Source organism: Electrona antarctica (genome assembly GCF_951216825.1).
Source record: "Electrona antarctica genome assembly, chromosome: 12".
Lineage (NCBI taxonomy): Eukaryota > Metazoa > Chordata > Actinopteri > Myctophiformes > Myctophidae > Electrona > Electrona antarctica.
The window spans coordinates 33701534-33727732 of NC_136793.1; the positions used below are offsets into that span (position 1 = coordinate 33701534).

The following is a 26199-nucleotide window of genomic DNA, read 5'->3' on the forward strand; positions in this document are numbered from 1 at the left end:
CGACCATGTCTTCAACTCTTCATGCCCCGAAAGAAAAAAGAAAACAAAAGTTGAAAATAAAAAACACAGCTTAAAGTAGGCTATTGCTGAATGATAACTTACAGGCAACAAATTTACAACATGCTTAGGCGACTTGGTGATTTGGGCTTAACAAAAATCTAAAAGCATTACATGGGTGAAATTATATGTGAAATATGCAATTTTACAGGAATTAAATGTCCCTTTTTAGAACCCACATATTGAGCGGAGTACATCATTTAGCCTGATCTGTCTATGGTAACGAACAATAAAGTTATGAATCTTGAATCCTGAAAGTCACACTCCCGTGTGTTCAGCGTCTCCTAAAAAAGAAGAAATAAAGAAGTATTAGGCCTATGTTATATTATTATTTTGAAATGAACTGTGACCTATACATGATTTCGATACTAAATATTGTCTCACTTGTTTAGAGAAATTACTAGGGGCTGAATCTGCATTGTCAATACCGTTATTCTTCAGTGTGCGTGTGTGTGTGTGTGTGTGTGTGTGTGTGTGTGTGTGTGTGTGTGTGTGTGTGTGTGTGTGTGTGTGTGTGTGTGTGTGTGTGCGTGCGTGCGTGCGTGCGTGTGGGTGTCTTACATTCAGTCTCAGGTTTCTCTTCGGGTTTGGCACACTCATAGTTGATCTCCAGGTATCTGGTGGTCTCCTTACAAGGGTACTCCCCAAAAACCATCTCTGTCACAGGGACCTTACATGACCTCTTGTTGGTACACCTGAATGGACAGACAGACAGACAGACAGACAGACAGACAGACAGACAGACAGACAGACAGACAGACAGACAGACAGACAGACAGACAGACAGACAGACAGACAGACAGACAGACAGACAGACAGACAGACAGACAGACAAATAAATATAGGCTACATATTACTTATGTCCAAAGCGGTTACTTTTCAGGAAATGGGAAAAATAGATCCAATGTAGCTTATTTAATTAGTCACAAGTTCTTGATGAAATGTTTTCTTTCATAATCATTTTCAAAATGTTTTAAAAAATAGCTAAATTAAAGCTTGTAGATTGGCTATTTTATACTAATTTTGCGCAACGATCTTGAACGCATTAGGGCGTTTAGGCATTAATTAAATAAATAAAAAACATTACAAATATAAGTCTTGACATTCAAAGGTTCCTGCCCGGCAGCAACGACATTATGTAGTCTTACTCATGAGTGATGAGTCATCACTCATCAACTTTTGACTTTGCATCTATTAGATTCATTTTTAAAACTTGCCTGTACAGGCAACTATTCCTTAATACTCCATCACCATCAATTGTATAATTGTCCAAAAATATGAGGTCATTTTAAAGTAATAACAAGCTATAAAATGTCACATCTTACAGGTCCTCTACCACCATCTCTGCCCAAGGGAAGGAGCAGTAGTTGTCTGGTCCGTCCTCTGGGTGGCGCTTTCCCTCTCCGCAACGCGTCCCAACCCCTACCTTGTACAGGATGTGATTTAACTTGATCTTACTGCCAACATCTACCAAATATGAGGACAGGAGAGGAGAGGAGACATGGTCAGCGTGAAGAAGAGATCATGTTCTCTACAATATTGTGTGTGTGTGTGTGTGTGTGTGTGTGTGTGTGTGTGTGTGTGTGTGTGTGTGTGTGTGTGTGTGTGTGTGTGTGTGTGTGTGTGTGTGTGTGTGTGTGTGTGTGTGTGTGTGTGTGTGTGTGTGTGTGTGTGTGTGTGTGTGTGTGTGTGTGCCTGCCTGTGTTCTTACCACAATTAATTTCGGCAGTATCATTATGACAGGCATAGATCACAACTCCCTCTGTTAAACAAACACAGTGGTCAGACCGTCAGATGACTCAGATCACAACTCTAGCCTACTGATGGTGAAACAGGCTATTGTAATGATTAATGAAAATCTGTATTAGCTATCACATGGAACCATGGTTTATCCTACCAGTATTAGTTCTTTGTAAGTATGATAAGCATGGTTGTATACCTGAAATAATTATAAAGACAAATCTTGTCCAATTTGCAGGAGTGTCACCACTTTTAAGGTTAATCAGGGTTTCAAGTATTTAGCGAGTTTCATTTTCATTTCATTTACTTCAGGGCCGCCCATAATATAATCAAAACCATAAGAAAGTATTACTAACCATAACTTAAAAAGGCAAAGTTAATTCTCCCAGTGTTTGTTCTGATAAAAGAAGCCCCTTTAGGTAAATTATTGGTGTCTCCTAACCACTATTACTTCTTCAGTTAAAAACTCAGCCAGTTAGTGCACTGACCATTGTACTCATTGTGAGAGCGAGGACCTGGGTTAAAATCTGAACTTTTGCATGTCCTCTCCCTCCTCTCCCTCTGCCCTTGGCTTTCTATCTTTCTACACTGACCTATGAATAAAGCATTAAAATGGCTAAAATAAATACCATAGTTCAAATAAAAAATAAAAACTTACCAGCAGTGGTGAAATACCAGGCTGCGGCTAGCACTGAAAAGGAACGCAAATAGTGTGGTTAGTTAGACTACTAATTATTTCTTTGCTCTGCCAAATGTTCATCCTAAATAGATCAATTTACACCTCGTGTCTTGCTATTGGTAAAACACAGCAGAGAGGTAACAGATTTGTCCTGGAGATGCGTGCAGTTTGGTGTGTGTGCGCACAGAAAATATGAACTGAACTAAACACCATGACTTGATCCTTATTGATATGTGCATACTCACAGGTGAAGGTGGCTAGTCTCATCGTATACATGTTGATCAGCAAATCAGGACCAAAGTCTGTTCAGTGTGTTGTGACTGGCCTGTTGTGTGTTAGAGCTCCTACATTTATAGTGTCCCTGTGAGACCAGACATGTAGACGCCCGTCCAATAGCCAGGAGGGTTCTGCTAGGAATTCTGGGCCTCCTGACCCAGATGTGACACTTAAAAACCATAAGGCCTTATAAAACTGTAGGAAACCTCTATAAATCTGGATGTTTTGGGGGCCTACTTGCAAGTTAGGGCCCCCTGAGTGCTATAAAGCCCAGCTGAACTTAATTTACTGATGTTTTCAGGTAAGAAGAATGTATTTATCTGTATCCATTGCGAGGAACATATTTTTTTAATTGACAGAGATTTTAAAATAGAATGGGATCCTAAGTGAACTTCTTAACATTGGTTAACCAGCAAACTGGACATTTAGATTAGAAAAGGACCTTTAAATAATGGTTAGTTATCTGCTAAAGCAGCTTGTATGTTACCATCACATAATGATTTACCCCATAATGGCTAGAACTTGAAAGGCACTTCATTTACCAGGACAGACAAGAGAGGTGAGAAAGACCAGGTGAGGTTCAACTGGTGCCTCAGGTCTGGACTGACCCTAGAGGACTGCAGTTGCAAGGTAATTATCTAAGCTTGAGAAGAAAGGGAAAGTGTGTGTATAATGAATGTGGTGCATGACTCAGACTAGCTCAAAACAAATGTATCAGCATTGTTTGTGTCAGTGCCTGCATGGACAAATAGAAAACGTACACACAACTGCGATTGTATCTACAATATTGTGTCTCCCTTCTCCCAGTTCCCTCTTCTTCCCTTGAACTTGCTTCTCCACTCAGTAAAGATTTTATAGGATTTTACCGTGTGCATGTTTATATCTGCCCAATACAATAAAGGGGGGGATAGACCATTATTCTTTGAAAGTAAATTATTTTTCTGAGTGCTTAGTAGTAAGACCCTCCAAGAGACCATCCTAGAAAATGTCCAAATGCCCAAACATCATAAATGAAGTCCAGGTGCACGCCCCAGGCTTGTTCATAAATTCCACAGCTCAATACTGGCAGGCATAACACATCTACCAGGCACTGTTCAATCAGCATGGGGGGCAAATAATAAGAATAATCATAATTATCAAGATCCCCTCTGCCATCAGGCTGAAGGTTTTGTAGCATCAAAACCAGCCTTGCAAGGTTCTGTAACACCCATGCACCACTCCTACTGCCCACTCCCCTCCTCAATTCATGACTTCATTGACTCTATGACTACCCTGCACTGATGTTTTCATGATTATCATCAATGTTATGCCTCCTATTTATACTAGATTATACTATAGGCTTACTACTGTATACATTTAGTTACCATTATTTGAGGTATGTCGTATTTATTGATTTTATACTTTATATTCTTAAAGTTTTTACAGGCATCATCATGGCATTATTTAAATATGGCAATGGCATCATATAGGCCTACAATTTTTAGGGACTGGTATGATGACTGAAGACTTGAAAGACCGGGGGACTATTTCCTGTGCAAGGGAGCTGTTAAAGATGTCTGTGTACACCCCCGCCAGCTGCCTGGCACATGCAGGCCTTCAGGACTAATAAAGTATTAATCAATCAATCAACCAATCAATTTGGGGGTGCACAATATACAGTACTTTAAACGCCAGTAGTCATACCATGCCCATGACCCTTCCCTTTTCTTTCTTTGTAATTGTATTTCCTGTGTGGTATGATGTTTTGCAACTCTGTTGAATTTCGGTGTTACTTTACTTACTTGTGTCTGGCACCTTGGTGTGAGAGCGAAAAAGGGGGAAAAAAAGGAAAAAGAATAAACATTTCAGTCTGCCCTACCACAGGTAGTCTAACACATCTCACAAGAGTTCAATTTCCCTAGGGGAATCTGTGACAGCTGCTGAAAGTTGGGTTACCTTATGCGGGTAAAAAATACAACATTTAATTCTGCTTTCGCATGTGAGGGGTCAAACAATTTTTCTGAATTCATTGCAAGCATTTCTTTTGCACCAAAACCACTTCTTGGCAGAATATTGTCCAAGCCCACCTTTCCAGCTCATTGCATGCCATAGGCTATGGAATTCAGTTTTCAACTTCACTCAGAAGCTGAGACTGTGTGAAGGAAATTCAGTTTTCAGCTTCTCTCAGATAATGGCTGCTAAGATGAGAGCTCAGGAAGGAACAGTTAAGGGTTAAATGTCTTGCTCATAGACATCTCTACACATAGCCGGGAATGGGAATTGAACCCAAGACCTTTGGTTTCCCAGGCGGCCTCCCTACCCAATACCCATGTCCGAAAATAGTATTATTAAGTATAGTATAATGTGTTGTCCAAAGCCGTTTTAAAGTGTACATCAACAACTTAAAAGTAATCCTCTGACATGACGTGTTCTCAGTTTATATTCATCCATGCTGTGACTGCTTGCGGCAACACACTTTTTGCGAAACCACTTCACGTTGTGTTCCCCCGCAACCCCCCACCTCACCGTTCCTTTTTCTCAATAACAAGCGACACAACTCCCCGCTTGGGAAACAGAGGGATGCAGCAGGTTCGATTCCCGACACCGGCAATATGAAACGTAATTTTCCATTTCTCTTAGTTTCCCCTTGTGCCAAGGAAATTGCAGCAACCTGCGGTGCATTGAATTTCAGTCTTTGTGAAATATGCTACTGACACCCATTCACCCAACACCCAACACATTGGTGAAGACATTTCTTGGTAAGGAATTTATTCCCAGATTTTTTTATATCCCCTGTCTAAGGTCACGGGCAAGAACAGAAAGAGAAGGATTAGGCTGGCTCGGCACTGTGTCAGGCACAGGCCACTGATACTGTGGGAGACAACTTAAGGCACAACTAGGATGGGAAGGGGACGCACCACTTATGTGGACACACTGAGGCATGGCAGCGGTCCGGATCCTGATGCTGGATATGAGGAAGATATTAGGATATTAGGAAAAAGTGGAGGGCAGCAGTCCAGGAGTCCCGAGTTGGTGTTGGCTATATGCATTATGCACACTCGCATCACAGAGAGGTTCTTTTTTATTACTAACATGCACACAGTGTCAGTAAATGACCACATTTTGGGGATGTGCTGTGCAAAAAACAAACTTCTAATGAAAAGAAACATATGGGTGGGTTTCCTGTAACTGACTAAAAGCGTCATCCTTCAACCACAGTGCTTCTATGCTCAGTAAGTGCCACCTCTTATAAGCATGCAACGCAATAGGATTTTGCTTACTTAGTGGACTTGTATCCAACAAACCGAGACCTAGCTGGATGTAACAATGCACCTCTTCCATTTCAATGGAAATTGGCTCATCAAACTGCTACCTCCAGTACTAATCATTGAGTTTATTCTGGGTGTTGTCGGTAATGGCCTGGCTCTCTGGATCTTCTGTTTCCACCTGAAGCCCTGGAAGAGTAGTACTGTCCTCCTATTCAACCTGGCACTGGCTGACTTCTTGCTCATGGCAGCTCTTCCATTCCGTGCAATCTACTACTTCTTTGAGATGAACTGGATGTTTGGTGATACTTTCTGCAACATTAATCTCTTCATGTTTGCAATGAACCGCACTTTTTGCGAAACCACTTCACGTTGTGTTTCCCCGCAACCCCCCACCTCACCGTTCCTTTTTCTCAATAACAAGCGACACAACTCCCCGCTTGGGAAACAGAGGGATGCAGCAGGTTCGATTCCCGACACCGGCAATGTGAAACGTAATTTTCCATTTCTCTTAGTTTCCCCTTGTGCCAAGGAAATTGCAGCAACCTGCGGTGCAGCTCACATGCTACTTAAAGCAGATTATTTCCCCCATAAGGTAAGTTAAGGGTACCCCAAATTTCAGCAGCTGTCACAGATTCCCCTAGGCCTAGGGAAATTTAATTTCAGTCTTTGTGAAATATGCTACTGACACCCATTCAAACACATTGGTGAAGACATTTCTTGGTAAGGAATTTATTCCCAGATTTTTTTATATCCCCTGTCTAAGGTCACGGGCAAGAACAGAAAGAGAAGGATTAGGCTGGCTCGGCACTGTGTCAGGCACAGGCCACTGATACTGTGGGAGACAACTTAAGGCACAATTAGGATGGGAAGGGGACGCACCACTTATGTGGACACACTGAGGCATGGCAGCGGTCCGGATCCTGATGCTGGATATGAGGAAGATATTAGGATATTAGGAAAAAGTGGAGGGCAGCAGTCCAGGAGTCCCGAGTTGGTGTTGGCTATATGCATTATGCACACTTGCATCAATTTACAATTTACAATTTAGGCATTTAGCAGACGCTCTTAATCCAGAGCGATTTACATTAAGCAAGAACAGAGAGGTTCTTTTTTTATTACTAACATGCACACAGTGTCAGTAAATGACCACATTTTGGGGATGTGCTGTGCAAAAAACAAACTTCTAATGAAAAGAAACATAATTGGGTGCTTCCTGTAACTGACTAAAAGCGTCATCCTTCAACCACAGTGCTTCTATGCTCAGTAAGTGCCACCTCTTATAAGCATGCAACGCAATAGGATTTTGCTTATTTAGTGGACTTGTATCCAACAAACCGAGACCTAATAGATGTAAAAATGCACCTCTTCCATTTCAATGGAAATTGGCTCATCAAACTGCTACCTCCAGTACTAATCATTGAGTTTATTCTGGGTGTTGTCGGTAATGGCCTGGCTCTCTGGATCTTCTGTTTCCACCTGAAGCCCTGGAAGAGTAGTACTGTCCTCCTATTCAACCTGGCGCTGGCTGACTTCTTGCTCATGGCAGCTCTTCCATTCCGTGCAATCTACTACTTCTTTGAGATGAACTGGAAGTTTGGTGATACTTTCTGCAACATTAATCTCTTCATGTTTGCAATGAACCGCACTGGAAGTATTATGTTCTTATTGGCTGTTGCTGTGGACAGGTATGTGCGTGTGGTGCATCCCCACCATCCCATCAATTCTTTAAGTATCTACAAAGCAGTATGCTGTGCAGTTGGACTGTGGGTGGTCACTATCTCAATGACTGCTCATCTCCTGGCTATAACAAGAAACAATACAATCCACTGCGAGAGCTTTACGGTTCAGTTGGTAGAGGATCAGTCCAATTTTAAGTGGTTTAATCTGACGTGGCATAGATCTGTGTTTGTACTCTCCTTCTGGCTGCCACTGGTTGTAATACTCTACTGCACTTTCCAAATCATTGCTCATCTGAGAAGGGGACAACTGGCTCAAAATGCCAAGATCAAAAAGGCTCTGTGGCTCATTACTACTGTGGTAGTCGTCTTCATTGTCTGCTTCCTCCCAAGTAACATTACACAGGTACTGACCTGGATCAAGAGCCATTCTGCAGCTGAACATCATAACTATCATGACCATCATGACCATCATGACCATCATGACGATCATCATGACGACTTGGAAATACTGGACGAACCATTTTACTTCACCCTTACCCTGACCTATCTCAACAGCATGTTGAATCCTGTTATCTACTACCTCTCCATCCCTACGTTCCAAAAAATCACCAAAAGAGCTATTCGACTACTACGAGGAGGGGACACTGCGGCAGCAGGGGACACTGCGGCAGCAGGTGACACTGCGGCAGCAGGGGACACTGCAGAAGCAGGGGACACTGCAGAAGCAGGGGACACTGCAGAAGCAGGGGACAATGCAGAAGCAGGGGACACTGCAGAAGCAGGGGACACTGCAGAAGCAGGGGACAATGCAGAAGCAGGGGACACTGCAGAAGCAGGGGACACTCGAGACACAGGCTCCAAGACCATCAGCCAAATGTGACTTGTGTTACTCAAATACAGGCATTATCTTCCAAGGCTCTTTCAAAGCAGATGTGTGTGTGTGTGTGTGTGTGTGTGTGTGTGTGTGTGTGTGTGTGTGTGTGTGTGTGTGTGTGTGTGTGTGTGTGTGTGTGTGTGTGTGTGTGTGCGCGCTGCATGCTGCATTTGTGTTGGAGTTGGAGTGGGTTCCTTCTTTTGATGGTTAATTTTTTTGTCATACCAAAGACTGAAAAATGGAAACTGAGCAGTACCTCGCTAACTGCTTGGCTCTCCTTTTGGAAAGGCCGGCCATTTGTAAGCCCCTCACAACCAACTCATGCACATGCCCTAGGCTGCCAAAGATAAAAACTAAAAGTTTACATCTGTAGCCTAGCTGTGAGATGGTCTGCACTAGCTGCTGATACTTCAGCACTTTGGTTAGAAAGGCTTCTTCCAGGCTGTAGTCAAAGGTACAGCCGACCTCGAGAATTAATCTATGGTTTTCATTTACAATATATTAGTATCACAGCGCGAGGCTAATGACATCAGGGGTGTTAGCTGAAATGTTAGAGAACACAGAATCATCATTACACAGGTTAAACATCCTCGGCTTCACAGTAGAATGCTTATAAAGCATGATGGAGGACCTGAAAATAGAAGAGATGTCTTTTGATATCAAATCCACTATTCTGTCATGCCTACTTATGTCAGCCATTATAGGAAGCCGCTCAATTTGGAGGAGGCATTGTTTCCTTTATCCATGATTTATGTCTACTGTCCTGTGTCTGACATGTCAGCTGTACTGTATGTAACCATGCTTTGCCGTCAATGCACGTTGTAACTGGCTGTTCTCCTATTGTCAAACTGCACTGGCAGTGTTTATGTCCTTTGTACAATGTATTCCTGTACTTCTCATTATGTGGACATAAATAAACATTGCAACATTGCAGTGTGTGTGTGTGTGTGTGTGTGTGTGTGTGTGTGTCTACTATAATGTTCAGCCACAGTACTTAAGTTAATTAAACAATAGGCCATGTTCTCTTACTTTTAGTGTTATTAAAACATGGGCTACACATTGACAACTTAAGAGTTTTTCTAGCTTTTTTACCTTATTAAGAGTGATGTATCCTGTAAACACATGGTGCTATATGTATTTTCTTGTACAATTTCAATTGAGTTCTTCTGAACATAAAGGATCACTTATTAACCCGTTTTCAACCTATCCATCATCCATGGCTATATAATATTACATTTGGCTAATGGGCATTTATGAAGACCTCTAGTCTTCATAATTGGTCCTCAGTTAAATGCTCATTATAAGATGGCACCATTTCTGTCTGTCTCAGTGGAGGGCTGTGAAACCTGCCTTCATCATCGGTATATAGACTATACAGGGTATGCGCATGCATAAAGTCAGTGACAAATTGAGTGGCAAAGGGACTTTAACATTGTTTAAAGTTGTTTAATGCAATCAGATCACATTTCTGTTTGGATGTATAGGCTGTCAAGGTCAGAAAGTAGTTTTTTGCCTGCAGTAAGCGTTCCCGCATAATTCCGGGTATGATGATGATGTCACACGCCATGTCAAACAAGATTATAACATTTTTATTGCGACCATAGGTCGCAACCTGAAAAACCTGTCCTGTCAGTCACACCTCGTGACATCATGCCTCGTACACACTCCATATATGGCACTCTCCATATATGTTTGATCAAACATTTGTGTTTGATTGCTGATTGCTCCCCCCTCATCAAACAAAAATGTTTGGTCAAACCATGTGACTCCCATTGAAAATTAATTGAAGCAGCAATCAAACAGCAATCAGACATCGCACACGGACCGAACATTTGTTGTGTAGGTGTGTACGAAGCCTCAGGATCAAACTATGTGTCTCCCATTGGAAAAGCATTGTGTGGTGGCCCAAAAAAACGACCAAACATTGCTTGATTGGTGTTTGGTACTGTGAATGAGGCCTGCGGACCATGGAATTAGGTTGAAATACCGTTGAATGGAAACCTGACTGTCATATCGTGTGATCCATGATGGCTAATGGCTATAGTTCAATTCAAAAAGTGGAATAAATAGTTAATTTGTAATATTCCAAACCACACTAAAATGTATTTAATGATTTATCAGTAACATTTTTAGTTGGATACGTTTTAAATTAGTTCATTAGTTTTCAAATGCCTGTTGAGAGTAATAATCAACACCGTCAACTCTCTCCAGCTGTGCGGGTTGGAGCGAGAAAGTTACGCACAATATGCAGCCATGCACAGCCGCGCACATTTTGCCTTGATTAGCATACCGGCACATGCTTAGTTTCCTTGTTTTATTCAACTATTCAAATGCCGACTCACTGCCACAAGAGAGAAGGAAAAAGAAAGGCAGGAGTAGTTCGAACAAAGTAGATTCACTAGCCATGGTTCAGGGAGCATAAGGACAAACTTTACGCTCGATGCTGCATGGTTATGTCATGTGGAGCGATACAAGAAAACAAACGGGACTGACCAAAAAGGTAAGGTGCTTAATTAATGTAGGCCTGGCTACCCTAGCTTAAAACTGCTGAGTGCTGACCTCCAGTGACCAGTTTGAAGGAAGGAGTATAGGCTACACACCCTCTTGTCAGCTAAAAGGACCGCTACAGAAGTATTTCAGTCTCAGCTACACCTTAGTGGCTGATGTTGAAACTTTAGAGGGTGTAGTATATTGTATTTGTGGTCGGATGTGGTTGGCAATTTGGTATGAGGATGCTCAGTCAGGATGAGAGCCAAGAGCGAAATTAACAAAAACCCATCTTCAAATTGAAACTACTGTAAATTAGCCTACTTGTAAATTGTAGAGGGATCTTAATTTCAGATTCCAGACTGAACCGAAACACTAAGGGCAGAAAATGCATTGACGCAGGCAGGTGTAGACATAGTACTCCTAGGTCAGATGTAAAAGAAATGTGTTTACAGACATGCAAGGAAATAATTAACCCCATACAAGGTCATAAACAACTTTATAGAACAGGATGCAGCCCCAGGGATTATGGTTGTGGCTTCTTTAATAACTTCACACATATCAAGAGGGAGTTGTTTGTAGGGGTTCAGTATCTTGCTCACGTCTATGTTGATGGACACATATTAGCTGTTGTATGGGGTGAATGTGTTATTGCTATGGGGAAACTATGACTTTATGGTATGGGTCCTGTGTTATGGTCCTCTAATCACTAGGGCTAGTAGGCCAACCTTCTGCTAGAGTTAGCAGTGCACATGTGTCTAGTTGTCTGCCATGTCCTGAATAAAAATAGACAAAATTAATAAATCTCACTTAATATCTTTGACAGTTAGGCCTTAAATGTTCAAAATAACTTGAAGCATTATGTGGGCCTCTTTTCCTTCTATGCTTAGGCTACTTAAAAAACAAATGTCATCTACTCAGGCTTTTGTGAACACCCAAGACAGTTGGGGTGAAATATCCCTTTACTTTGCTTAACACACCAATGCAATTAGTCGCAAATCCTTGCAACAAAACTGTTTTGATAGATGATGATTATGGTTCATAACTGGCTGCCTGAAGCCCACCCCTGTGTCTTACCTGCCAGGCCTAGTCGGCCTCTGACGAGAGACCGCTACCCTCGCACTTGGAAACCCCAAGAACATATGACTGGCATAATATCCTGAACGAAACAACTAACTGAACTAAGGCAGCACCCCCAAGCAGACTCGGGTCCCGCCACCCCTACAACAAGAGATGCTTGGTTCCATCCCAGAAGACCTGTCTACAAGTGCATGGCTGGCAACTTCCAAGGTTAATTAAATAAGGTTAGGAAGTGAAGACCGTACGGTGGACTCCATGTTGCTCCCTGGAAGGAAATGGGCTGTATGCAGCCAACACTTCTGCGTTCAGCTTCCTTGGTCTCAATTGCGCATGTTTCTTTCCTTCCAGGAAGCAACATGGAGTCCACTGTATGGTCTTCGCTTCCTAACCTTATTTAATTAACCGTGGCAACTTCCTGGAAGCAGGAATGGGAGTCGGCTGAGCCCACACGTCTGCACCACTACATCCAAGACCCGGGAGATGGAGTCGAAGTAGAACCTGCTGAACCGCCTCCGTACTGGGTTGGTCGCTTCAAATCCTCCATGATGGAGTGGGGCCTGGCAGACAGCGCAGTATGTGAGTGTGGCGAGCCTGAGCTGACCACATAATGACCACCTGTCCTCTGTACAGACGTCCTTCAGAGGCTGGCCTCTTCCAAGTGACCAGAGACAAGAGCGTGGCTTTGCGACACTGAGCTGGGCATATGACGACGATACACGAAAGAAGAAAACGGTTTTAAGGCCAGTCCAAAACCTTGCAAGGAGTTGCATTGGTGCGATCTGGCCTTTAGTGTAGCGTCTTAGCAATGTTAATATGCAAAAAGGGAGAGCTACATTATGTCCAACATTGTTAGTGCTTCTTTGCATTTCACCTCAGGCACCATGTGTCCTTGTTGAAGGGAACTGACTGAATAATGTAAGAAGGAAGCTAGTAGGTAGTGCAGTGCCGTTATGGTGTCTCAACAAGGTTTATCATCGTTTTCTTCTGGGTATAAATTACACTGAGTGTAATAGGAGAATTGGAATGATGTACAGTTGTCAATTTTACATTCCTGAATGAACCCAAACTGAGTGGAAAATGTATAAGGCACACAGAGATAACAGTCTGTACTGAGATGTTGTTCCTGCTAAAATTATAGTTCACATGCAAATATAGGCTACAGAGGACAGTGGTAACAGTTAGAATTTACTGACCAGTTGTTTTGCTTATCATTTGTAAACTGTATGATGCAAATGTATGCGCTGTTTGGTAAGAATGAACAGTAGTACAATGATACTTATTCATTCCTGGACATTGTCCTCACCTGGTACTTTTCACATATATTATATGTGACATATTCTGCCAATGCTTTTCAATGGGAACGGAGTTTTTTTGCAGACATCCTCGAATGGCAACAAACCACTCCGTTCCCATTGAAAAGCACAGGCAGAATCTGCGGCATGGGCAGAATTAAAGTTTGTTGGGACCGCACGCTAAGAACACTATCAGGGTTTGTTAGATTCTGACAGGGGCAACTCTTAAAGGACCACTTCACCACTTTTCAATTTATCTTCCTATAATTGGTCCTAACTAATGTTCATGATAAAATACCACCATTTTTTCCTACTCAGTCTGTGTCTCATAGGAAGGCTGTGGGCAGTTCAGAAACCCGTCCACCAGTGACATCATCGATGGTGAATCCAAGCTAATAGAAACGGCAGGCTTTCTTTTCCTGAAAAGTTGCAATGCAAAAGTTGAAGCCATCGTTCTCACGATAATAAAAATCTAAATATATTTTAAAACAAATCTTGTTTAAAAAGAAATCTGCCTAATGATGATGTCACTGGTGGACGGGTGTCTGAACTGCCCAAAGCCCTCCTATGAGACACAGACTGAGTAGGAAAAAATTGTGGTGTTTTATCATGAACATTAGTGAGGACCAATTATATGAAGAGATGTTGAAAAGTGGTGAAGTGGTCCTTTAACTAAAGTGGAATACACAATTTATTTTATCATGTTAATTTGAAGTCTTATGTTTCATGTTTTCTCTTCAGATTTGGAACCCCACTGCATCTCCAAGGTCTGTGTTCTTCATTTCTGTGCCTCCTGAAGACTGAAGTGATAGGAAAACCTCCATCCTTTCAATCCATTCATGCAGCTGCTGCCCCTGCTGACAGCTGAAGGCACAGCATCCCTTCTCCATCACACCTCCATATTTTATTTAGGATTATTCTGTCTTCATCCTACTTCTAGTCATCTACATTATCTTCGATTCCTGTATGACTTCTCCACTTCCTCCGACGCCCTCCTCCTCTCTTGACATGAATCCGTACAGAAATCCAATCATGAACTCCAGTCCCTCACCACACAATGCTGCTGCTTCTGTCTCTCCGGTCTCCTTAACCGGCCCTCCACTGTACCTCTCCCCACTTGTTAATATTAACACAAATTACCCTTACCACACCGTATCACCAACTTCAACCCCAACCTCTAATGCAGTTGTCGATACCAGACATACTTTCTATACACATCCCCACCAAAAAACACCTTATCAAGACTCATTTTTAGTTCAAAACCCAACCCGAGCCGCCAACTCAAACCTCTACTCTTCTCCAGCTCAAGATGCAGTCCTAAATATCAACCGATCACCAGTCCCTGGTACAGCTCAAGATGCAGTCCTAAATATCAACCGATCACCAGTCCCTGGTCCAGCTCAAACTCAAGACCCAGGCCTGAACCAAGCCCCTATACCAAACAGTTACATGTCCTTACTACCTGTTTCAACCACAGACCCCTCCCAGATGTCGGTAGTTGTCAACCAATCCCCCTCTCTCTCCCTCTCTCCAACCCTGTTTCTGCCTTCACCACAGCACTTTGAGGATCCCTGCCCTGACCTGGAGTGTGCCATCTGTTTCAGCGAGTTTAATAATGTCTTCCGCTGTCCCAAGATGCTCCAGTGTAAACACACATTCTGCCTGGAGTGTTTAGCACGTATTAACGTCAAGTCGGCACAGCCCAACAGGATCCAGTGCCCACTGTGCCGCAGTCTCACCCCCCTGCCAGTCTTGGGGTTGCCTAAGCTGACCACAGACTCTGACGTGTTGTCCTACCTACCTGCCGCCATGCACAGGGTCTACAGCATCCGTTTCAACAGGAGAAAGGGAAAGCTGAAGATCAAAAGGTCTGATTGTTAATTGTTAATTTGATTGAGTATAGTATCTAAATGAAACTGCACAAGAACTATTGCCGAGAGGGTCTAACCGGAAGTACAGGGGTAAAAGAAGTACGTGGGCGGTACCTGTCGGCAGGGAGTGTTGGGTGGGAGAAGTGGGATGAAGGCATACAACAGCAGTAACAACACAGAAATGTGTGGGGAGTAATCAATTGGCATTGACCTTCAATTACATGTAATTTGCTTTGCCATATAATTCTCATTTGGGGAGGAATGTTCTCAGTTTCCCAAAAAATGCAATGCATTTTTATTTTTATTAAGCGTGCTGTTCATGGTGTTATATCCTTTTCCATCAACATTCTCTTTCTCTTCAAAAAGGGCACCTGCAGGTCACCGACCACAGGGACAAAGGTCACTGGCCTCTCTCAGGTCTGTCAGCCAGGATGTTGGGCTCCCCAGCCCTCCCCTCCCTGCTCGTGCTGGGAGGAGAGGTGAGGAGAGGGGTGTAGGAGGAGCACTGCTAAGACTAACAGCCAGGCCAGCATGCCGAGCCTTCCTCTTGACATCAGTGGTGTTTATGATGGTGATTCTGACTGGCATTGTCATCTTCCTCATTGCCTTCAAACAAAGCTGAGTGCGTATAGAGAGAATTGCATTACTTGATTTGAGGTTTCATGAATGTGACAGTGAAGCTTTTTGCTCTCTGGATATTATGAGTTTGTTTTAGTTTGTCATGATGGCTTAATGCACAAAAATATTAATGTTTGAATACTATGTTTATTGTATATTTATACGTTTATTGTATATTTAACTGTCTTCACTCTTTTTAAATTTGGAGAAACTAATGTGTACCCACATCTCCTTATATCTTTTATTCTCCATCTTTTTAACTCACCCTCTTCTGTAGCCTTTTCTACACCACCACCTAGTGGTATAGAGAGTCGGGTGACCTTTGATTCAGTTCCCCCCCTCTCCCCCCCCCCCCCCCTCCCCATGCAAATGAAGACTTTCTGATGCAGTAAAAATGAACTGAGGTGTGTAATAATGCAGCCAGGACTAGCTTCATTTCAATCTGCTCATTAGTGGATTGTTTATTCAGTTCAAATATTGTCTAACAATACACTCCCTACAAAGGCTGTATGGACTTATTTTAATCACACTTTATTTTAATCTGTATGGTAGAGTATCTTTATTCAGAAAACTAGCACATGAACAATGTTTGGAGGTACAGTAGTGTACCTACACTTCCACTGATACATTTCAACCCTGTTGTCGGGTAGGACACCTAAGGTTTAATAATGGAGCACTGAATTGGGCACAAGAAACGAGATGTGCCGTCATCTTCTTCTCGTCATCTATTCTAACTCTGGTGATAATTATTGTAATTCTCTATTGGGAGAGGTATTCAAAGGACATACAGCTTTGAGCTTTAAGGGGGAAAAAAGCTTATTGTTGGTTGAGGAATTACATTTTCTATAAACATGATGAACATTTAATTTGATCCACCTACGATGCAGTTGAAAAATTAAGGCAGTCTATATATATAACTGCAACAGTGGAATTCACACCACCTTTGTCAACATGGTAAAAAAAACCCGACTAACTCTTTTCACTCTGCCAGTTCTTCACTAGTGACTATAGATTTTAGATTTTGTTTTCAATGGTTTGTGTGTTCGTGTACATGTGTAATTGCAATTTTCTCTCAAACTGTCATTGTTTTATAATCACCTGTTTTACCATGCATTAGAAAATAAACTTAATTTGTGTATTTATGATTGTAAGCGGATTTATCGAAAGTTGCACAATCAATGAATTTCTCCTAAAAGCCTTAATTAAATTCCTCTATGAACTCCCCTAGTAGGCTATCTGCTCTTGAAAGAGAGAAACTAGCAAAAAGCAAAATAATTACTGTATGTACAGTACGTAGTATGATATGACTTTCTAAATATACAGTAGGCCTATGGCTATACGTTTCTCTGTAAAGATGACTGTGTATTAATCTTGTTTATTGATCATCTGCTGCATTGTCCTGAGGGAAGATATGGTAGCTGAACAGTCAGTGCAAGATTACAATATCACGTCTCGTCCTTTTAGCATCCCCCCCCCAGCCATGCAGGGCAAGTAAATTACTGCTTATGTGATGATCATTCTGGAAAACCTGCAAAAGAAAATAAGTCTGCACACCGTTTTGAAAGCTCCCCAAAAACCTTATTTACCAAGGCGGGGTAAAAAAACAACGTTTCGGCCTCTGTGGCCTTTGTCCGGTATATTGGATAGCAGCAGTACAGGGGTGTGTGTGTGTGTGTGTGTGTGTATAATGTATGTGGGCAGACACAAATCAATGACAAGCACTCACACCTGTGGACAATCCCTATTTGGGCTTGAACTTGGCTATGACACTCAGGACTTAGAATGAAGCCATTAGGCCATCCCTGTGGGCTGTGGCCACCAGGGGAAGAAATTATACCCACATATACAAACATATCAAAACCTGATCTAAGTGTAGACAAAGCTCACTGAGCTATACAGAGAGTCGCCTACACCATGCACTGTCATTTGTATCTATGTAATGTAATTTAAAGACAAGACCAACAACATCTGAATTGCCTAAAAACTTAAGAGCGTTCCCAATATCATCCACCAAGTGGCGCTCTAACATTAATTTATGTAGCCACTCCGTGACTAGCCAAAAAGTGTCTGTGCATGGAAAAGTACAGGCCTGTGGTATAACTGAGTGAGACCCCATCTACAGGGAGAATAGCCACATCAACAATGATGGAATAGATGGAAAGTTTATTTTGCTTTCAATATATCTAATACAATCCAATGGTATGACAGTCATAGCCTGGCCTGACAGGACTGGTCATTAATGTATGAGTGGTCCTGGGGAAATACAGAAGGGGTCAAAGTTAGTAATGGGAAGGATGTTTAGGAAGTGAGCATGACATTTTGCTGACGTAAAACCAGCCAGGGTGTCAGTTTTTTTTTTTTTTTTTTTTTTAAGAGACAGGAAGTTAGAATCGGAGGAATATTCCATATCACTCATGCACAGACAGGCATGCCTCAAGAGTCAAGACCAAGGTTTGCCAAAAACCTTGAGGTTAGAAAGTTAGGATTTATCACACTGCCAGATTTGTATGTTCCATTGTAAGTTAATGCCACAATTTAGACAAAAATCCGGAGTTCTGTTCAATGAAGTGAGTATGAAGGACCCCAATGGAGGGTTTAAATCCTCTTAGCAGACCCTGCATTGAACTGTACTTTCCTAGTACTCAATCAATCAAGTATTCAATCAATCAAGCCAACATTTAACAGACTTGGCGCAAGTCATTTTTCAATCATTACAGTTCACCAGTTAACCATGTCAATTCAATTCACATCTTTGAAGCCTCAACTTTTCTACATAGGAAACGTTTTTGGAGAAAATGTATTTTCTACATAGCCCTGTAACACCCAACGTTGCAATAATACAACATATTTAAATTATTTTTTTCACCTAAACGTCATCATTGATGTTCATTGCAATGCCATTGGTCATGATATTTGCATATAAATACCCCCCACAGAGGCTGAAATTCACACAAATTATTATTACACAATTCATTTTTAACAATTTTTAACCTATGACCTTTGACCTTTAACCCTGATAAAAGTAAGTAAAATAATGTGATCATTAGAATGTCTAGAACATGTTTTATTTATTATTGTAAAAGATATCCCCCTAATGTAAATTATTAATGTATTATTATTTTAATAATTATTATAAATGTGCATAAAATTAGCAAAAAAAACTTTTGAAAATGGTTGAAATCTCTTTTTTGCAAGTAGAAATTAATCCGGGTGTTACAGGGATAGGACACTTTGGAGAAAACGTTTGTTGCTAAAGCCCCCCTAAAAAAATACTTTTTATTAATCTTAAAAAGTTGATGACTTGTTTTGACTTGCATGCATCTATATTGAAGGCTAGTATTATACAATTTAGTTTCAAATTTAATATGAAATTCTGATCTCTTATATTTTGCCTACATAGTCAAATTCACAGCCACCGCTGGTCCTCCACCCAAATGTCAAAGTAGAATTTGAGAGCTGTGGTGGCACTGATGTAACTTGCCTATCTAAGTTGGGAATGCTGAATGCTAATCATCAATGGTAAGTCATACCAGTGGCAGTGGCTGAAGGGAAAACAATCGCCCACGCCCACCACTTCCGAGGCCCAGGCATAGTCTTGGGCCCGGGTCCCCTCCAGTCCACGGTGCCTCTTTTTTCTGTCTATCAATGACAGCAAATACACACTTAACTTCACCTTTATAAAACAAGAAAAATAACAATAGAAACTATACCACAAGGACGTTGTCACACAAAGATTGTATAGCTACAATATTGGTTAATAGAAAACTAAGAAAAGTAATGGGAAATTGGGAATGCTAAATACTGTCAATATATTGTGAGAAGACTGATAATGCGGTCATGGAAATAACAATTTGTTGCAGTAGATGAAACTCAGAAAGTTGTACAGTATTCTTCAACTCAATGTTGGCCTAAATGATAGCTTTGCCATGGCAACATATCCAACTAATTCCTTTTTTCCATTTTACTTGTTTAAACAGTAATCAATGGCAGCCTCCATGAATTTACCGTGACCATTAGCTCTGGTCCATAGCTCTAATGCAACAAGAGCAGTTCAGTCAGACAACTTTTAGAGTGAATTTAGAATATATATTTATTGAGCATAATTGAGCATAGATATATGAAGCATCTATTGGCGTCAGGGCTCTGTCCCTATTCATTCCCTGTAACATTAACATTTTAGTTAAATTATAAGCCAAGTAGAATTACAGGGAATGAATAAGACCCCCATGCAGGGGAATCTAGAAACAGAGCCTGTATCAGAGGCGTATCTACAATAAGGCGAGGGCAGGCGTCCGCCTGTCCAAATCCATTTCTGGCCTGGCCAAAATCCATACAATGAGATAAAAGAGGACAAAAACAAGTCCTGAGAACTATTAAAATGGACAGCTGATTGGCCGTTGCGGTAGAGCGCGACCCTCAATCACCCATTGGAATGTAAATGCATGCCTTTCAGCCTTTACTCGTCTGGCAGGTATATCCCTTTGAAAACCTTTAGTGCTAAAATTAACATACATCCTAAGAACTAGACTAGACAATTTCTACCAAATTTGGAACAACTGGATAGTACACATTGCCCCTCTGAGAGCTGACTTTGTGTGATCTCACTGGTCCTAATAGCCTGCTTTATGATCTTTGTAGAAAATGTTTAAGACACCCTTCCTCTTCTCATGGTCGAAATCCAAAGCTGTTTTGTTTTTGTCCCCCTCAGCAATATTGTAAATACTTTCGTTTCTTGGTTGTTGTTGTTTTTTTGTCTTTGTCTTTTTCTTTTGTCTGCCCACTCTTTCTTCTTTTTCTCCTTCTGAAATGTACACTCTGAAGCAATATTGCCCTTTGCCCCTGTTAAGTGTTGACCTGATGCCATATGTAGTCCTGAAGAAAGCAAGGATGTTACGGAGACACTGGAGATGGAGTCACTTGGAGGGGGGAGGGAGGGAAGAGGGGTGAAAAAAAAATCCTGGGAACTGCACTTGTGTCCTATGTATGCATAGAAATGCTGTTATTCTACTGCTTTTTCCAAATAAAATAAATATTATAAAAAAAAGAAAACCTTTAGTGCTACGAATGTATGCGGGGAGACGACAATTAACATATCTTGCCTGGCCAAAACGTAATTCCTGGATACGCCACTGGCCTGGTGGATGCTGGGGAGGCGGTGGGATTTGCAAAAACTTCATGAGAAGCAGGTTAGCAGAGAGTGAGGCAGGGAGACAGCAGCAACGGCGCATGACCGGGAAGCCAGGAAAGAGCATGTAGGCAGATAGGTTTAAATAGCCGCTCTGATCATGTAAAGAGTGCATGAGACTAGTCACCTGATCAGGTAGGCGCGCTCACGAGTTCAGCGCTCACATTAATAAGGCTATGGACCAGAGCTACGTGACCATAACAAAATGTTGATTTGTTTTAGAAATGTTCATTCTATCAGCCTACGTGCCCACGCAGACAATGTCAATGTTCTTCTCTCGCCTCAAGACTTGATGGCGTGTGTGTGTGTGTGTGTGTGTGTGTGTGTGTGTGTGTGTGTGTGTGTGTGTGCGCAACTGTGCACTACAAAATCAGGAGTGTTCATTAACTCTGAGACTGTAAAAATGTACATTTGGAGAGCTGCTATCTATTATACAATTGAAAAGGTGTGCCCAAAAAGCTGTGCGCAACCCAGGAACAAAAGGCACCAGCTACTACGTCACTGACACACTGCAACACACACTGCAACAACCCACTAAACACACTAACACGTCACACACTTACCCTCCGCGTCGATCCATGGCTATCTCCTCATGTCGCGCAGCACGCCCACACTCAACACCACCCGCGTAAAAATTGTCATTGCACTGCCACTAAAGCCGCCTCCCGTCCAGACTCACAAACAATATCAAGATCAATAATAAACACAAACACGCCACAAGCACCGACACCCCCGCCTAATTTGTTGCCAGGTCTATGAAAACAAGCCCAGAAAAAATGCCATTCAACACGCTACTTACAACTCGCTTACAATTCGCGGACCTGGCAACACTGCATCCTGTTTTCCCATTGGCTACGGTTGCTACAACATGCATTTGCACTGCATGTTGGGAGCAACACAGCTTAATGTAGGGGTCACCGATTGCTGTGCTACATCCCCCTCATGTTCTCACCACCCCGTTCGGCTACACCACACACACTAACCTACACAATTCTCCACATGCAACACAGGGCCCTTATTGGCTAGCCCCCTCACATGGCGATCCCCACGCAGCAAAACACAGGCCAGCCAGCCACACACACACACCCACACACACACAACGGCCACGTTCGGAAATATCGCACTGAGCGCACTGTGCAAATGCAATGCAAACTAATAGGCGAGTGTGCTTCGGTGCGGTATTTCCGAACGCGCCCATCTCATCGCCACAACGCGCGCAGTCGGATGCCAAGCTCTTCCGCGCATTATTCCTTTCCCAGTCTCACCACACCACGGACTCATTGTAACCTCGCATCAGTGTCACTGCAGACACGTAATCACACTGTGGAGGATTTGTGACTGAGTCACTGTGTGTGTGTGTGTGTGTGTGTGTGTGTGTGTGTAGTTTGATTTCAGCATGTTTTACACTGCACAGTTGCGCAGTGCACACCATGGGACAAATCGGCTTTTCACCCCCTGCCACTGTGCCCACAAACGCATGTACAAGAGGAAAACAATCTAAACATTATATACTAACGTCAGCATCGGGCAGATTAACACACACAAGCGTTATTAGTTGAGTTTTCTTATTGAAGTGCCTCTGAATTGTAACTGTGCGTTTATGTCAGTCAGCGATGCGATCCGTTGTTATTCACCCACCAGCAGCACCATACGCACGGACTGGAGAGAGGCGACGTGTTTCTCTCCCTTCGGCTCATGTAGCCCTCATTGTAACTACAAATATTGTTCCCGAAGAAACAATGTGGGGTCACTGCAATCCAAAAGATTGTAGGCCTACTATAATGCAGTCAAGGTCCCCACAAAAATATACTACAGTATGTTCTGCTCCATTCTCAACATCTTTTGGTTTCCGAAAACAGTAACTTATTGTAAGTAAACAAAAACAGTAAAAAGCAGTTTCATGTGTGCTTATTTTAATTTAATTTAATTTGCTTTGATGTGAAAATAAAATACAACAAATAATAATAATACCCATCCGTTACTACATGTGAAGGGCACAATACTGGGTTTAAAAACACAGCTGAAACATGAAGTGGAGTCTGTCAAATCTCGCAATTTCCTTCTTCCCATTGCGCTGCAACGGAACTAGGATGAGCCGCCCGAAGGGCGGCGAAATTCTAGTAACAAAACAAAATAATGTTGAATGAGGTCACTGAAGAGACCCTTTCCTCTTCGCCTCCTTTTCAGTAATTTTGTCTCTCATTTGCTCTTTCACAAACACAGCTATGCCTCAAAGATGTTACACAGATGACAAGTTCTCTGTAATAGTTCAACATTGAAAGTCACTAATTTGCCACAACTAAAAACCATAAGCAAGCATTTAAACCCATTTTCGTTGCCTTTGGGTCCCCCAGTGTTCTATACTTGGTCCCCTCCTTTTTTCATTGCAACTTGTGAGCTTGTCTATCGGCTTTTGTTCCGCAGAATTGAGTTAGGTTTCATGTGATTCAACCTAAATTAAACATCTGGGTTTTTGGGTATGTTCATCATGTTCATGGATTTATGTTTTGAGGTTAATCTGATGTTGGCATATGTGCAGGTAAACTTGCATGTCAGACATTGGCTAGTTCCGGTAAGCCAAAGGGACATTAGTGTTGTATTTGGCCTGGTGGGATGCGTATTCCATTACATAGCTTGGAGGGTTGATTGCTCTGTGATTATAAAACAAACAAACAAACAAACAAACAAAAAGAAGCAAAATGTTAACAAATATGGAAAATAAGTTATAACATAATTGAGGTCCTTGGTCAGCTGTTAACATGCACAGGAAATATGATGTGGATCGGCTAATCGAGTGAATTCATGATTTGTCATTATTGATTTGTAGTTTTTCAAGATGATTTCTAAGGTTTATATGAGACATGAAGAGATCAAGAGATGGAGGATAACGTCTCACACAGCCCGTTCAAATACAGACTCAATAAAGCCACAAGGTCGCAAAATAAACAAACCTGTTTGAATGCTACTTCCGTTGTTAAGGAGTGTCTGCATGCCCACACAGTCAATAATTAGCCTACTACAATATACACCACAGACCCACGCACACACTCATGCACTCACACCGGATAACATTAGCATTCTACACACATTACATCACTGGATATAGGCTATTGCTACCTTTGCTTTTGCAAATACATAAAAAGTCATCAAGATTGTTTGGTGCCATAACACACTGACTGAGTAATTCTTATCACCACTGCTGAGTGGAAACAGTGTCAAGAGATTAGCAAAACACTGCAAATGAGATGTTAATGACTGATTTATTGTGCTACAATACATTACATTGAATCGTTGCTGTCTATACATCAACACTGTGCATTTTTGCATTATTATCCCTCATACAGTACAATGAATCTTAATTAAATTATCAAGGATGACACATTGAAATCACAAATGTTTATTGTCCATATTAGTGTCCATGTGAACCAGTCCTACCAAACACCAGTCTAAGAGTATATAGGGAGACACCAGTCTCCCCAACCAGTCCAGAGAGAACTAGTTCTTGGATATTACCATACTCTACCAAACAGATTTTTTTTTAAAAATATCACTTAATTTGCTTTATTTAAATAACTTCTGGATTGCGGCAAGTAAAAGTGGTAAACCTAGCGGGCTTGTCATTGAGTGATATCCAATCTTATTAAAAACAAAGATAACATTTTGATTCTATATGTTCTCTGGAAAATACATGTACTCAGAAGTATCTCATAAATTATTTTACACACAGGGAAAGGAACTCCGTTGGTGGAGGAGGAGGTATTTAATACTTTTATTCTTTTTATTGTTTAGCATTTTGGATATCGCCCTCTCAGTACCTATATAGTATTACACCCCTGTCTGGCTTGGGCCATTGGGGCTTCCCTCTATTGTGATCCTTCCTGGTGCTACTTCCTTTTCTTTTCCAGTCAAAGGTTGTTTTTTGGGGGGGAGTTTTCTCCTTGTTCGATTTACGGTTAAGGACATAGGGTGTTGTTTTTTTCCTTTGGTAAATGAGTGCCAGTAAAAGTTGAGACAATAATAGTGTAAGTGCTATATGCAATTAAGTGGTTAAACCTGACTTGACTTTAATTGACTGAACCACCAATCATTAGCCTCGGAAACCCAGACGTTTTTATTTCCAGGGATGTTTACCTTTTCAAATAAAAAATGTGTATGTATGCCCGAAGGTTTCCAGTTTTACTGCATAATTACTGATAGGATAAAGAGGGAAAGAGAAAAGAAGTCTCTTCAGACTTGCATATGGAGATATTACTACTGACAGAAACACTAATAGCGGCAATAGCGCTGGACAATTTCTATTCAGTATTGTGTGAATTTATGGTCTGACTGCAATTCAAAAGGGTCTGCATTTCTATGTGCCTTGGCCCTTTATCCAAATTATATTTATCCATTCACACACACTCACACCAAAAACAGAGGCAATGCAAGGCACCAACATGCTCATGGGGAACAGTTAGGGGTTCAATGTCTTACTCAAGGACACCCTGACGCGAAGCCATGAGAAGCCAGGGATTGAACCAGGGAACTTTCCACTTCCCAAATCGCCACAATACCTTATGAGTCACTGCAACCCATGTGTGAGTGGCAAGATGGAGATGGAGTTTCTATCACCTGGAAATCAAGTCAAGATTTAGAGCTGAAAGAATGATATAAAAGAAAGCAAACATGCCATGCACTGTTGCACACACAGATGCACCTCTATATACGTGGCAGACAGAGTTTTAGACTCCGGCAGGTCGAGACCGGTTGTGTGGTTGAGAACAGAAAGGACAACTCCTAGCCTAGAGTAGACCTAGCTAGAAGATATGTCTATATCAGAAGGAGGATCTACACCATTGTAGTACACTCACTCTACTAAGCATTGCTTTTGCAGATTTTGCAGTATGCACACCTAAAATGACCTGCATGCACACGCACACACGCACGTATGCCTGCACATGTATGGACTGTGTTGTCTCACTCCATCTTTTCCTTCTTTCCTCTCCCCCTAAACAAATAGAAATTGAGCCATTTTCTGTCCCACATCCTTATAGGGAAAACTTTAGTGCTCTCACACAGAGTAATAGGACAGAGTTTGCACACTGCATGAGTTTATTATGTTGCTTACTCACTG

The 26199-nt window shown here is 41.8% G+C and overlaps 3 protein-coding genes across 3 annotated transcripts; 2 read left to right on the plus strand and 1 right to left on the minus strand.

Moving 5' to 3' along the window:
- Positions 1 to 260: 260 nt before the first annotated feature.
- LOC306933816 (L-rhamnose-binding lectin ELEL-1-like) lies at positions 261 to 2757 on the minus strand. Its single transcript, XM_079516141.1, has 6 exons — positions 2722 to 2757; positions 2456 to 2488; positions 1769 to 1819; positions 1383 to 1524; positions 619 to 752; positions 261 to 341 (listed from the first exon to the last, which is right to left on the minus strand). Coding segments are annotated over exons 1-6 (393 nt in total). The 5' UTR covers positions 2753 to 2757; the 3' UTR covers positions 261 to 339.
- A 4599-nt stretch (positions 2758 to 7356) lies between these two features.
- LOC306934390 (hydroxycarboxylic acid receptor 2-like) lies at positions 7357 to 8559 on the plus strand (the record flags this gene model as incomplete). Its single annotated transcript, XM_079516959.1, has 1 exon — positions 7357 to 8559. One exon carries the CDS (start codon positions 7357 to 7359, stop codon positions 8557 to 8559), a length of 1203 nt encoding a protein of 400 aa, XP_079373085.1.
- A 2203-nt stretch (positions 8560 to 10762) lies between these two features.
- On the plus strand, positions 10763 to 17041 carry LOC306933482 (uncharacterized protein). The gene is made up of 3 exons (XM_079515728.1): positions 10763 to 11053; positions 14154 to 15280; positions 15650 to 17041. Exons 2-3 carry the CDS (start codon positions 14379 to 14381, stop codon positions 15903 to 15905), a joined length of 1158 nt encoding a protein of 385 aa, XP_079371854.1. The 5' UTR covers positions 10763 to 11053; positions 14154 to 14378; the 3' UTR covers positions 15906 to 17041.
- The last annotated feature ends 9158 nt before the right edge of the window (positions 17042 to 26199 follow it).